The sequence below is a fragment of the Dermochelys coriacea genome, chromosome 10 (genome assembly GCF_009764565.3).
Source record: "Dermochelys coriacea isolate rDerCor1 chromosome 10, rDerCor1.pri.v4, whole genome shotgun sequence".
In the NCBI taxonomy this organism is placed as follows: domain Eukaryota; kingdom Metazoa; phylum Chordata; order Testudines; family Dermochelyidae; genus Dermochelys; species Dermochelys coriacea.
Genome location: NC_050077.1, coordinates 84,038,696 through 84,054,114, shown reverse-complemented (window position 1 = coordinate 84,054,114; position 15,419 = coordinate 84,038,696). Strand labels below are relative to the sequence as shown.

Genomic DNA, 15,419 nt, shown 5'->3' with positions numbered 1-15,419 from the left:
AATACCTTGGACTCCACATGTTCCCAAGGTATCGGGCTGTTTCCTGTCTCGCTTTCTGCTGGATTCCACTATCGACTCTTCTTCCTCATATTTTGGAGCATGACGTTTATAGATCCTATGAGAACGGGCTGTACCATCCTCATGCTTATTTGTAGCCAGAGGTTCAATGAAATAGTCTTCATTTGCAAGCCGAAATACACCTCTCTGGGAGGAGGAGAGAAAGTCAGTGTCATTTGTATGATGCATTGGCTCACGGTGAAGACAATTACAGTGGGATGGGTTTGCAGAATTTGTCATGCAGAAATAGATGCTTTGTAAAGATGTTGCTTTTGCCTCTTTATCCATGCTGATAACTATAAGCTCCCAGACACAGAACAACAAACCAGCATGGACAGAACACACTAGTCAAGATTTGAGATTCAGAAAACAAAACTTATGCATGCACTGCAAAGTTTAACTGCCTCCAGTTAGAAACAAAGGGCAAGGCTGTTTGTTGCTGAGGTGCTCAATAACAGTAAGGATTTAGACAGAGACAGACGGAGACAGACAGAGGCTTCTGAAGACCAACAGACACAGAAAACACCGAGAGAACAGTAAGGTTATGTGTGCAAGTAAGTTGCAAGCTTCTTTTTCTTCCTATGTTAAAATCCTCTTTGCTTCTGCCCTTATTTAAAAAGTTCTGTTACTCTTCTGTAACAGACCAACGTACTACATCTTATCACAGTACTACTCCAGCATTTTGAGTAGTTTTTGTAGAACGCTGCAGTATTTTTATTAGGGTGTCCCTCTAGATTCAAGATAGTTGCTGCTGCCCATTTACACGATCTAAGCACCCATGGTTTTAACCACCCTTAGCCAAAGTGTCAGCCTCTGGCTTCTTATGCTCACACATCAGAACATCTTTAGGGAAGCAGAGGAACATGAAGCTGTAGGAGTCCAAGTTCACTGCAGGAACTCAAAGCTGGGAAACTCAGAGTTACTCATTGAGCCAAACAATTGCACGGACAGCACAACGAGGAGGTGCTACTGGCATCTTTCCTTTGGCAGGAAATGAAATCCTAATGCTTTAATTTGTTTAATAAACTCTCCCACTGCTGATCGCTATGGGGCTCTGTGTTTGAGTCTCAAATCTGTGATATTGAACGATATCAATAGTAACTACTATTAGGCAATGCTCCCATTCTCCTGACTTCAGCCTCTCTGAATTTGCTTTGTGTATCTGTTTCATTCCAAGGAACGGGGAGTTTTGGAGAAGGAGTTTGTAGGTTTCTTAGTCGTGGATGATCACTGAGCTGCAAGAGGGTAGTGCTGCTAGAAATGTGATTTGAACATATCTTCATGTTGTAACAGCACTCTGTGGGTTCTTAGCTGAATTAATTGCTGTGGAGTAGCATTGCTCTCTGTCTGGCTTGTCTGAAGTGGATTGTTGTGTAGGATGCTTACATAATAACCCATTCGTTTTCAGCTTTGTTTATTATGCTTTTGATCTGACATTTTCATTACTTTTGCATGCCACAAGCAGGAAAAAACCGAGGGAAGATTAAAATGTGGCACAATAAATCTTGTTATTAGACTCTCCATTTATTCCAGGAGACGTTTTGTAAGTATGATCATCAGTTCACCAGGTTTCACATGCTACAAGAGGCCTGACTACGAGCAATTAGCTTCTCTCTTCCCCAGAGGGCTAGTTCCACACTGTGGAAATCTTCCAGCCACACGGCATACACAGACACGACGCAATTCACTTTCGCTCCGGTGACTTTCAGAGCTATTTCTATGCTGTTTGTTTGCTGTTGTTACAAAGATACTGAAAAAGGGAATTTCTGGACACTTATGGCTCCTTATTACAGGGTGGCTGCCTCTTAATGGCTGGAAGCCTGCAGCCAACCCTGAAGAGGCACATCTGGGTATGGATCAGGTGGTTTCCCTATAAAGTGCAGAAGGTGAGCGCAGTGAAGGGGTAGTTGCTACTGCGGTGGGAGAGCAGGGACTGCTAGGAGTGGGCTGGCTCCAGCAGAAAGTCCAGGACTTGGCACTGCGACTCCAGCCAGGTAGGGCCTGGGAGTGGCCTGCCAAAGCGGGAAGGCAAGCCCCAGGCAGGAAGGCCTGGAAGGAGGGTGATTAGAGACTGCTAGGAGTGCGCAGAGGAGATCCCTGGGATGGGGGACTGAGACTACAGGCAGGAAAGGACTGGTAGTGACCTGATGAGGGTTAAATGGATGGACTTTGGTTTGGACTTAGTTTCATCCTTGAGTTTATTTTAATCTGATCCAGACTCCAAGAAGGGATGTTGTGACTAGACAAAAAGGGTGTGTGGAGTTTCCTTAAGGAGCCCCTTGAGGGGGAAACTGAGGCAGGCTGCCTGAAGCATGACCCCAGGCCATGCAAAGGTGCTCTGGTGTAGGCCACTTCTTCACACTCCTTTTTTTTCTCCTGCTACTTCATCCCACAGTGAACCCAACATGCTCCAACCTCACATGCACAGGCTGGGTCTGGCAGAGTCCCGCAGGAGCTGCACACCACTGAAGAGCAGGATTTACCCCCCAAAATTAGGCCCTGATCCTGCAATTGGATTCACAAAGACAGGCCCTTATGCACATGCAAGGCCTCAGTGTCTTTAATGGGCTTTGTACAAGGGTCTAGCTGCATAGATCCAATTGCACAGTTGTGGCCTTAATTAGTGGTGGTAACTCAGTGGTTTCCAAGGAAAAGATGATGGGTCTGTAATTTTCCAGATGCTGAGCATCTACAGCCCCCATTGATTTCAGCTTTGAAAACCAGGCTCATGGGGCAGAAATTCATTTCTTATGGAGTCTCTTCTCTTCTCTCTGTTGCTAACACCAGCCCCACCAAACCACCTAGTTCCTTGTCCTGTCTATTCATAGATTTATAGAGTCATAGATATTAAGGTCAGAAGGGACCATTCTGATCATCTAGTCCGACCTCCTGCACAGCGCAGGCCACAGAATCTCACCCACCCACTCCTACGAAAAACCTCACCTATGTCTGAGCTATTGAAGTCCTCAAATCGTGGTTTAAAGACTTCAAGGAACAGAGAATCCTCCCTTAAGTGACTCGTGCCCCATGCTACAGAGGAAGGCGAAAAACCTCCAGGGCCTCTCCAATCTGCCCTGGAGGAAAATTCCTTCCCGACCCCAAATATGGCGATCAGCTAAACCCTGAGCATATGGGCAAGATTCACCAGCCAGATACTACAGAAAATTCTTTCCTGGGTAACTCAGATCCCATCCATCTAATATCCCATCTCAGGGGATTAAGCCTATTTACCGTGAATATTTAAAGATCAATTACTTACCAAAATCACATTATCTCATCATACCATCTCCTCCATAAACTTATCGAGTTTAATCTTAAAACCAGATAGATCTTTTGCCCCCACTGCTTCCCTTGGAAGGCTATTCCAAAACTTCACTATTGCTGTCCTCCATGATGCCTCCTGCAAACAGAACAACCTCTGTGTGTGCCTGATGCCTTCTGCCCTTGGGGCCTACAAACACTAATAAAAAATCAATTATCCAAACTTTGGAGACGTTTGTATTTGGACCAGAGCTTCCCAGCTGGGCCCATCTATATCAGGCAAATGTAGGGGTTAATATTGTGTTCTAGCCTATGGAGGAGACGGGGGTTCCACTGCAAATCCCGAGGCTGGGGCACCAAGGACAGCGTGGGTCTCTGGCTCTTGTCCACATGAGCCGTATTCTTTAATGATAGTTCATGTGATCTTCCAGTTGATGCTTGGTTGATTTCTTTCTTGTCTGTGTGCTGGGGTGTCCATCCCACACTTGCCCTAAAGGGGTTAATGGAGGCAAGATGGGCTAATTAACCTATTAGGCAGCAAACTGGGAGAATTACAGCTGAGAGGAAGACTCTAATTAGGGGAAGCTCACCTGTGCAAGAACAGGTGGGGCTTCTATAAAGCCAGAGAGCTGATGGCAGAGAGGGGCTGCAGAAAGTAGATTGCAGTCACTCCCTGGGAGGAGGGAGTTGTGAGGCTGGCAAACCCAGAGGGGTGGGGAGAGCCAGAAGGTATGGAAGAAGCTTAGGGAAGGGTAATAAGGTCCAGGAGGGAACAGTCCTTGCCTGCTGAAGAAAAGGCCCCCGAGATGGAACTCAGAGTAGGGGTTGGGCCTGGGTTCCCCTCCAGCCACTGAGGAAGTGGTACTGGCTGGGCAGTGAACGGGAAGACTGCCTGAGCCCATTTGGCAGGAGAGACTTTGGTATCATGGAAAGGAGAAACAGACAGGGACCTGGTCCGAGCGCCCAGTCATGAAAAGAGACTGCAGGGACCAGAGCAAGAGTGGCCGCAGAGAGAGAGTAGCAGCAGGGCATGCAGCGAGCAGCAGAAGCGGACCTTGGGCCTGGAAAGATTTCCCAGAGCTGCCAGGAGGAGGCGCCACCTGCAGTGAGTGGACCCCGTGCCAGTCTGCAGCTCCATTAAGGAATGAAGGCCCAGAGGGTTAGCTTTTAGCACTGCCAGTCTGACCTCGCTTTTCAATTTAAGAATGAAGCCATTAATTTTTCAGGTTACATTGTTTCCAAGATGTATCTTATGGCTGAATGATGCCTTCATGCTGTATTTGTGATGTGTGGAGGGGACACACACCCACACCTGTGCAGTAAAGCACAGCTAGCCATCAGGTGTGTATGGGAGGGTTACGGCAGCCCCTGGAATATGCTCTGAGGATTTCAGCTCTGTAAGTGGGATGGTTGTCTCTGCTGACAGCGCAAAGTGCTGTTCCCATAATTCCATAAGCGTAGTGCTGACACTCCTGTAGTGCAGTGTTCAGAGAGGAACAGGACTGCCCCAGGTGCATTCTTGGCAGTGTGGAGTACCAAGCAGACTTTCAGAAACACGGGCTATTAATGCTGTCTCTGGGAAGATCATTACAACACACAAGTGGCACAGTCACAGGGGTGCGGAGATGGGAGCTCCAGGGACATTGTCCCTTACGCTGCTCTATTCCTTGTGGAGCTTTCAATTAGTTTCTTAATACGTTTTATTCTGTCTCCCTCCATAATGGAAGGTGGACATGTATCATGGGCTCTGCCTAATAACTGCCCAGAATATCCTTCAGAAGGGACATTTTCATCACAAGGAGATTTTTCTCCTGGTAAAATATTTTAAATTAAATTTTATCAAGGGATGAGATTTGCTCCGGGTGGGATTGTATGTTTCACGTCAATATTTACAATTTTATTAATGCTTTTGCATACTGCATGTGATATTCCTTATTTTATCTCAGTAATTCCTGTACAGTACATAAGACAGATTCTGTTCTTACTTACACTGGTACAGATCAGAAGTAACTTCACTGAAGTTGATGAAATTACACTGGCAGAAAACCAGCTTAAGAGAGAGCAGAATAAGGCCCTTAACGGGCAAAGGAATAAAGATCGCTTTATTTTAATTTTCTGGACAGCAAGGAACTAAGTGTGATGGTCTTTTTTAAAAATAATCTGTTAGAGATGAAACGTGGTCATAAAAACACAAAGCTAGAAAGGCAGGGGAAGGATACTACTAAACATGTAATTACTATAACTTACACAGAATAACGAATGCTAGACCAGATGTTGATCAAAAAGATAAGAGGTATTTGGCCTTGAGGAATGCTAATTATACTTGATCTTGTTACAGGCAGAAATTTCAAGTCACTTGTACATTACAAGTTGGATGGAAGCAACATTAAGTTTAGAATGTAAAGTAGTATCATTACACATAAAAGTAAGCCACTGTGTCCTACCCCTGTAGCTTCCAGCTTCTGCAGAACTGTATTGTCTTCCTTGTTTACATACAGTAATTCTTAGCACAATTCCAAATGATTTGCAATTAATTCTTTATAATGAAGGTATAGCTCATGCTGCATTACTTTCAACAATTGTTATATATGACATTATATATTGTTTGTATGGCATTGGGTGTTTTAACGTCTGTCTGCTGAAAAATTCAGGTTTAGCTTTAAAAATATATATATATATAAAGCCAAGTTGAAAAGCTCACTGATTTGGAAGCATTGAACTGTTTATTCTCTTGTGATTCTAAATAGGTTGACCATACGATAAATAGCTGCTCACCAGCTCTGCTAAACTACATATTGCGAAGTTCTTTTAGTCTAACCATTTTTCCTGTCAATTACTTTAGTAAATCCACTTTTAAATAAATAATAATCCTTAGCATTTACATTGTACTTTTCTTCTTCACTGTGCTTTACAAACTAGCTACTTTCAGACCTCTCAACACCCCTGTGAAAGGGACTGAGCTGGCTGAGTTATTCCTAGCAAATAATGAATTTGTTATTAGTCCCTTCTCCTGTTCATGGATTATCTGCAAATAGACTTCAATTTTCACTAATCTGTTTCTTCTTTGAATATTATTTGATGAATGGCTCATGTGAACTTACTTCAGCCTATGAACTATTTACAGTTATTGCTTTTAGTATTTGTTTATGCCTAACTCCTGCAATGGGGTGGGTCATCTAAGTCACATGGTATTGCTTCTGTTTCCTGACTGGATATGTCCCCCACCTATAAATAACTTTCAAGATGGCTTTGTGAATACTTCCAGTGTGCCTATATATTTGCCCAGGGTATTTATGGACAGATGCATTCACATGAGCATTCATGACACTTCCCCTTTCCATGAACAATCTGGCAATCAATATTTCACTCAGACAGACATTTGCAAACATGTGACTCAAAGGGCTATGGATTCCTCCTAAAGGAATGCACCTCTTTTATCTGAATGAATGCTTGGGAATATATATATATATAAAAATAATTTTTTGGCATTTGTTCAGCTCAAGTAGTAAGTAGTTTTTACTCTCCCATCCCAATGGCTGAAAATCAGCTGAGGCCCGAGAGGCAGTCAGTGAAAGAGGCAGCATTAGAACTCCTTGGTTCCCACTGGGGTGCCCAGGCCATTAGACTGCATCTCCGTCCTACTTTCTTTACTCAACAGGTGTATGTCGAAATCCAGAAACTCTTCTCATGAGTTGTAGAACTTAGGGGGAAAGTTCAAACTAAAGGGCCTGATCTTGCAATGTAATGAGGTGCTGAGCGCTGATAGCTCCTGTTCCCTTCAGTAGGAACTTAGGGTCCTCTGTACCTCTGAGGATGTGCTCAGCACCTTACAGTATTCTCTCCATGATGTACATCCTGCACACGGTGATCACACCTTTCCTGATCTCTGCAGTGATTAGCTGACACCTTAAGCATCTCCCAAATTTTATTCTTAAATTCCAAATAACATTCAGCATCATGTAATAGTTACAAATATTTGATCTTTGCTGTTACTACCTTCACCTTCTACAATAGATGAACTGATGCTACGTGCAGAGTTTGATCTGCAGCCCACTGCTTAGTAATCTGCAACAGGGCTTTTGGGGCCAGATGCAATGAAGCTACACTGACTTGCGCAAGCTGAGCATCTGACCAACAACATCAATGATTTTGTCACAGAATGTCAGTGGCAAATGCTTAAATTTCCAGTTAAAAAACCAAAACCAAATCTGTGACCTGTCCAGGTTATTGATTCTAAAAAAGCATCCCGTGCCAGAAGACTAATGCAATGCACAGATGCATATTGCTGTTGTTTAAATACATTAATCTTATACCATGCTGCAGGGCAACTGACTCAATTACTAGATGAATCTCTCACACACACATCCTGCTGGGCAACCACATCTAGAGCCCTCCTTATCTCCAGAACCTCAGGCCTCTATCACTTGAGCTAAAAAGGATTTCCCCAGTCGTCGGTCCCTTTATTCTGTCTGTGGGCCAGGCACTAGAAGACAAATACATCATACATTCCACTGGCTGCTGTAAGACTATCAGAATATTTGTTGCCCCAAGACCTCTGCATGGAAACAGCGATGTCTGGATTTAATTATATTGATCAAGATAGAAGAGAATATTTTCAAAAGTGCTTTAGTGATGTAAGACTCAATCCTATTTTCAAAAACGACCTGGGCACTCAATGAGACTTTCACATCAACTCCTAAATTCCTTGGTCATTTTTGAAAACAGGATTTAGAGTCCTAAGTCACTTAGGCATTTTTGAAAATGTTAACCTTTGACTTGTTTAATCCTCAGCAAGGCAGGCAGGTGTGACTCTAGTCTAATAACTAATGGAAACAGACTGGATTTATCGTACTTTTTATCTTTCCTTCACTGGAAAGGTCATTTCTTTTCAGACCCAAATTTAGCTGCTTCCTACACAAACCCGGTATTTTCACTGATTTAAATTAGTTATAGCGGAGTGTGACTTTGGCACTGATGTCCAGAAAACATGCTGAGTTTCATCAACCATGAATCGTTTCACCATAAATCTCTTTAAGCTTTCTGCATCGACTGTTTTTAATGGAGTCCTCTGTGATCCCACATTTGGACTATAACAGATGAAGGAGGCATGAGATATGACAGTCTTCAGTGGTTCACACCTGAAATCTACTTTCTACAGGAGTATGGAAAGAAAACAAGAAAGCATAGTCCCAAATAGGTAAGCCAACAGGACGTGAACCTGCACCACTGGAGTCAATTGGAGCTTTGATGTTAATTTCAGTGGCGGCAGCATCAAATTTGAAGGGTAAAACCCTTACCCTATTGCAGTCAATGGGAGTTTTGCCATTGTCTTCAATGGAGCCAGGATTTTACCCATTGTTTCTAATATTTTGATATCCCTGTGATTAAAGCGTCATTTTTCTGGATTCAACTGGAACACTTACCAGCCCATCACACGTGCTAAGAGCTGCTAAACCACCTTTCAGCGCCCAGTTCTGGACCTCTCCAATCATATGACAAGACTTGTGATTGTAAGACTGGATCTTGGCATTGGTGATTCCTCCATATCGTCTCTCACTAACAAACCCAGGAGCAAGGAGATTGTTATTAACGCTTAAATTGAATTTTAGGTGCTGTCCTTTGTAATGCAGCTCATAAAAGGAGAGCAAATTTTTCCTTGAGGAAAGGGCCCTTTTGTGAATTGCGCGATGAGCCAGATCATAGGACAGAAAAGATCCGCTCTCATCAACTCGGATTGGATGAACAACGTCATAGCCAGAATATTGCCGGAGAACCATCTCTGTGAAGAAAATATTTGCAACGATCAGATATAAAGACGATGATAATCTTTCATCCCAAAGGATCCCAATACATTTTATGTTTACTGGGTCTACAAATTCTAAGTAGGGAGGGATCATTCTTCCCACCTCTGAACTGGAGACACATATGGGATGATAAGTGTCAGCTGTTTAAAAGAACAAAGGATTACACCACAATAATTTGGAACAGGAAGTGAAGATTATATGAGAGAGAGAGAATTTAGGCAAGCTAAATTACATGAGCAGATATAATTACTCAAACTGGAATGATGTCAGGACACCTGAGTTAACACCCTTATTCTTACAAAAAGTGCCAGAGGAAACAATCCCAAATAAATATGAAAGTTTCATTAGACAAGTAGTGGTGACGAGCAGACAGTCTCCCTCTGAAACAAGAAAAAGTGTTTTCTGGGTGAGTAGTTGTTTAACTTGAATAAATGTTTACATTCTCATAATGGAACTTCATAAGCAATAGTAGTTCAAATGTAAATATTTAATCCTTAATAGATAAGAGTTTAATTTGATTGTTTTAATTACAGCTGTTTGAAAACTGCCGCCCAAAAAAATAAAAATGTTCATAAACAAAATCTAGGGTTTTTTTTCCAGAGAACATAAAATTTTCAATTAAAGGATTTGACAAAAATTCAAAAAATGACATCCAGTTTTAATCAGTCGGCGATAGACATTGAGCATGAAATTCATTAATATACATATTTTGTCTTCCCAATATAGCATTAGTGAAACATGATGTCAGAGAGAGTTTAGGAAACCAGCTCTATTGACACTACTTATGATGAGGAGACTGAAGAAGAGAAAAGAGTTCAAAATACAAACCTGGATACAGATCTGAAATTTGCAAATGGCTACTTTTTGTTTTATAATGGACTGAACCAAACCTCCAAATCTGAACAGCCAGAAGAATGGCCATACTGGGTTAGACTAATGGTCCACCTAGTCCATCTTCTGTCATCCGGTCCCTGCTGCAGGCTGTCAGAGGTTTAGGAACAACCAAAGCATGGGGGTGTGTCCCTGACCATCTTGGTGAATAGCCATTGATGGACCTGTCCTCCGTGAACTTCTCTAATTCTTTTTTGAACCCAGTTATACTTTTGGCCTTCACGTTGTCCTCTGGGTAGGAGTTCCACGGGTTGACTGTGAGTTGTGTGAAGAATTACTTCCTTCTCTTTGTTTAAATCCTGATGCTATTAATTTCATTGAGTGACACCCGGTTCTTGTGCTGTGCGAAGAAGTAAACAACACGTCCTTATTCACTTTCCCTGCACCAGTCCTGATTTACAGACCTCTGTCATACTCCCCTTAATCATCTCTTTTCCAAGATGAACAGTCCCAGCCTATTAAGCTCTCATTGTATGGAAGGTGTCCCATAGCCCTGATCATTTTGTTGCCCTTTGCCAGGTACTGAAGTTAGGTTGACCAGCCTGTAATTGCCAGGATCAGCCACAGATTTTCAGCTGGCTGCAAAAGTTTGCAGTTTGAACCCATCTCTGCTTTTTATCTGATGTGGCAGTACACATTCTAACACCATCTCACTTGATGAAATACTTCCAACTCTCATTTCCATTTTTTTCATTAGCAACTTTTATTCCCAAATGATACGGGTCACCATACTCTCTTGCTCTTCCCTGAGACTTTGCAAGATGTCACACATGTTCCACCTTGTTGACTTTCCCCAACATAGTGTGTTAATCAATGGGCCTGATAATTCTGTTCTTTACTATAGTTTCAACCATTTGGTTTCTAGTAAGGGTTATCGTGGCTCAGTGCCTGCAAGCTGCATGGAAACTATTTAAAAACACCATACTAGAGGCTCAAATTAAACGTATGTCCCCAATAAATAAATAAATAGATAGATAAACAACCGTAAGCGGACCAGAAAAATGCCACCATGGCTAAACAGCAGAATAAAAGAGGAGGTTACAGACAAAAACACATCCTTTAAAAATTGTAAGTTTAATCCTACTGAGGAAAATAGAAAGGAACATACATTCTGGCAAGTCAAGTGTAAAAGTATAATTAGGCAGGCCAAAAAAGAATTTGAAGAGCATCTAGAAAAAGACAATAACTAACTGCAAAAAAAAAAAAAATTAAGTACGTCAGAAGCAGGAAGCCTGCCAAACAATCAATGGGGCCACTAGATGGTTGAGGTATTAATGGAGAACTCAAGAAAGACAAGGCCATTGCAGAGAAGCTAAATGAATGCTTTGCATCAGTCTTCACTGCAGACAACGTGAGGGAGATTCCCTTATCTGAGCCATTCTTTTTAGGTGACAAATCTGAGGAACTGTCCCACATTGAGATGTCAATAGAGGTGGTTTTGGAGCAAATTGATAAATTAAACAGTAATAAGTCTCCTGGACCAAATGTTATTCACCCAAGAGTTCTGAAGGAACTTAAATTTGAATTTGTAGAACTACTAACTGTGATAATGTAACTTATCCCTTAAATCAGCCTCTGTACCAGATGAGTGGAGGATAGCTAATGTAATGCTGATTTTTTTAAAAAGGCTCTGGGGTGATCCTGGTAATTATAGTTGGTAAGTCTAACTTCAGTACCAGGCAAATTGGTTGAAACTATAGTAAAGAACAGAATTATCAGGCCCATTGATTAACACACTATGTTGGGGAAGAGTCAACACAGCTTTTATAAAGAGAAATCTTGTCTCACCAATCTATTAGAATTATTTGAGGGTGTCAACAAGCATGTGGACAAGGGCGATCCAGTTGATATTGCGTACTGGGACTTTCAAAAAGCCTTTGACAAGATCCCTCACCAAAGGTCCTTCAGAAAAGTAAGAAGTCATGGGATAAGAGGGAAGGTCCTCTCCTATCTTGTAACCAGTTACCAATCTGTGAAACAAAGGGTAGGAATAAATGGCCAGTTTTCACAGTGGAGAGAGGTAAATAGCAGAATACACCAACAACCTGTCCTGGGACCCGTGCTGTTCAAAATATTCATAAATGATCTGGAAAAAGGAGTAAACCATGTGGTAGCAAAGTTTGTGTATGTTACAAAAGTACTCAAGATAGTGAAGTCAAAAGCTGACTGAGAAGAGTTGCAGGGGGGTCTCACAAAACTGGGTGACTGGGCAACAAAAGGACAGATGAAACATTGATAAATGTGAAGAAATGCACATTGGAAAAAATAATCCCACTATACATACAAAATGATGGGTTCTAAATTAGCTGTTACCACTCAAGAAAGATCTTGGTGTTTCCAGGGATAGTTCTCTGAAAACATCTGCTCAATGTGAAGCGTCAGTCAAAAAAGCGAACAGAATGTTCGGAACCATTAGGAAAGGGATAGAGAATAAAATGGAAAATATCATATTGCCTCTATATAAATCCATGGTACACCAACACCTTGAATACTGCATGCAGATCTGGCTGCCCCATCTCAAAAAAGATATATTAAAATTGGAAAAGGTACAGAGAAGGGCAAGAAAAATGATTACGTGTATGGAACAGCTTCCATATGAGGAGAGATTAAAAAGATTGCAATTGCTCAATGTAGAAAAGAGACAACTAAGGGGGTATATGACAGAGGTCTATAAAATCATGACTGGTGTGGAGAAGGTAAATAACACTTGGTTATTCACTCCTTCACTTAACACAAGAACCAGGGGTCACCTAATGAAATTAATAGGCAGCAGGATTTAAAGAAACAGAAGGAAGTAATTCTTCACACAGTGCACAGTCAACCTGTGGAACTCCTTGCCAGAGGATGTTATGAAGACCAAAATTATAACAGGGTTCAAAAAAGAATTAGATAAGTTCATGTGGTCCATCAATGACTATTAGCTAAGATGGTCAAGCACACAGCCTCTACACATCCCTAAGCTTCTGACTGCCCAAAGCTCAGACTAGACAACAGAGGATGGATCACTTGATGATTGCCGTGTTCTATTCATTACCTCTGAAGCATCTGGCATTGGCCACTGTCAGAAGACAGGATACTGAGCTAGGTGAACCATTGGTCTGACCCGAATGGTCATTCTTATGTTCGCCATCATTTGGAGAGCCACCTGAAACAGGAAAACATGAATAATACAGTCCAGTACTCTAGGAAAGTGTACTCTGATTCCCCCAGAGTTGAGTTCCAGAGAAGCCACAAACCATCACCTAACCACAGATCTTTTCAAATAGTCGTCAACAGTTAATAGAAACAAACAATCCCAGAAGAGAATCCCAAACCCCATTTACTCCTGGGGGCATTCTGTGCCAAAAAATTAAAAATTCTGCACCACAAATTTTAAAATTCTGCAAATTTTATTTGTCAAAATAACACTACATAATCACATGAGTTTTAATTATTTTGGTAATTTATTTCAAAATACCTGTCAGCAAGTATGTCTGTAACAATACAGACATACAAAAATTCCCCCAGAAGTAGAGAGTTAAAGAAACCCCTATGACAGCCCAGCTCCTGTTTCTCTGCCCCTCCCCCGAGCCCAGCTGGGGGGCCAAACACCCACAACCCCTCCCCTACAGAGCCCAGCCATGGCCCCCAATAGCCAATATACCTGAACCCCCCCCCCGAGCCCAGCTACGGGGCCACCATGGCCCAGATACCTGCCCCCCCAAAGTCCAGTTATAGAGCCTCCCCTTTGCCCAGATACTCACACCTCCTCTCCCCAGAGCCCAGCCATGCCCCCCCACCAGCCCAGACACCTGCTCACCTCCCCATGAGCCCAGGGATGCAGAGGGAGAAACAGCCTGATGCTTGGTCCCAGTTTCCTGTGCGCTGCCCTCTCCTTCCCTCAGGGCGTGCTGGGACCTGCAGCTGCCCAGGAGCCCTCTAGCCCCCTCTCCCTCCCCCCAGCAGTGTCTTCTATGTGCGAGCTGGGCAGTGCCACTTGTGACAGAGACCCCACTGGCTCCCCCCGCCAACCACTTGCTTCTCTTGGTCTGCCGGCTGGCTGCCTGGCTGGCTGAGGGCTCCTCTCCACCCCCCTGGCTGGACCGCAGGGCACCTCCGGCTCCAGGCAGTCTCTGCTTCCACCACCTGTGGGGCCCCGCCTGTCTCCCCGGAGCTGAGCCACCTGAGACTGGTGCAGAAGTCTGGCCAGTCTCAGCCAGGTGGGGAGGAGGTAGTTGCAGCGGAGGGGGCTTGGCTAGGCCCCTCCAGGCAAGTGGGTCTTGAGGGAGCCCAGCCAGGGCAGGCCATGGCCTGGCTGATCGCGCCACTCCCAAGAGGCCGGAGCAATTCCCGGCCCTGGGACTGGCCCTGGCTGCGCTGCTGGCTCAGCTCAGCAGATGGTTGCCTCCCAACAGGGCCAGTGAGTGTGGCCGGGAGGCAGGGCATGGGGGAGTGGGTCTCATGGGGAGTCTCGGGGGGTGCTGGGTCATGAGGGGACAGGGAAGATGTGTGTGTTGGGGCACTAGGAAGTGGGGGTTCTGTGTGGGGTGCTGGGCAGTTGTGGTGAGGCTGTGGGCAGGGGGGCACTGGGCAGGATTGGTGTGCAAGGTGCTGTGCATTTGTTTGGGGGGTTTTGGGGGGGTACCAGGCAGAGTGGGTCCGGGGGGCTCTGGCCATAGGGAGTCGGGATGTTTGGCAGGGAGGCTGTGTGGTGTGACATGGGCCCGCCCCTGAGGGGAAGGGGCATGCTGGCAGCAGAGGGCCAGGTGGGCCACTGTGCATCTGGCAACTGTGGGTTTGTAAATAGTGCCCTCACACCGGGCAGAGCAGGGCTGCCCCTGCCATGCCATGTCCCATTGCCTCTGGCTGGCCTTCGCTCTGGGGACTGACCTCCCCACACCATGCTCCATTGTGGGCCCACAAAAGGTTAATCCGGCCCTGGAGCTGGGCTCTGCTGGGTCCAGTGGCCCGTAGTGGCAGCCATCTGTGGGGGACGTATTCTGCGCATACACAGTGATGTAGAATTCCCTCAGGAGTACCCATTGTAAAAGGGACAGGACACACAATTCGGCACACCAGCCTCCAAGTCATATGGATCCCTTGGTCTGTCAAGCACCAAACAGTCTTTGTACATGTATATTAGCGATAAAAAAAAAATGCCTGTCACACCAGAAGGGACAAAGTAAAAAGTATGCAGAGATTGTCCAGGAAAATCACATTGCAGCGGATGTGATTTCTGAGACAAAGCCTCCGCAGGTAAACAGTTGCCCCCTAGTGATAAATGTGGTGACTAGTTAAGGCTTGTACAGTAGTTCCACTTGTGTGACTTAGTCAGGGCACCTACACCAGGGGAAGGCACCAAAGCACCCTGTATACCAGTGGATCTCCCCAAACCTCTTGACTTCTTTGGCTTCTGCACTAGTTTCT

At 44.1% G+C, this 15,419-nt stretch overlaps 1 protein-coding gene across 10 annotated transcripts in view; it reads right to left on the bottom strand.

The window, feature by feature from the left end:
• The window catches only part of ADAMTS7 (ADAM metallopeptidase with thrombospondin type 1 motif 7), a 142,924-nt gene that overhangs the window by 126,338 nt on the left and 1,167 nt on the right, over nucleotides 1-15,419 (bottom strand). For 7 of the 10 annotated variants that reach the window (XM_043493480.1, XM_043493474.1, XM_043493473.1 and 4 more), the window contains exons 2-3: nucleotides 8,742-9,097; nucleotides 6-204 (exon numbers count right to left, since the gene is read on the bottom strand). In XM_043493480.1, the coding sequence (XP_043349415.1) occupies nucleotides 6-204; nucleotides 8,742-9,097 (555 nt within the window). Of the gene's footprint in view, nucleotides 1-5; nucleotides 205-8,741; nucleotides 9,231-15,419 lie in introns of those variants that run through there. The other 3 variants (XM_038420622.2, XM_043493482.1, XM_043493481.1) reach the window with 3 other exon arrangements.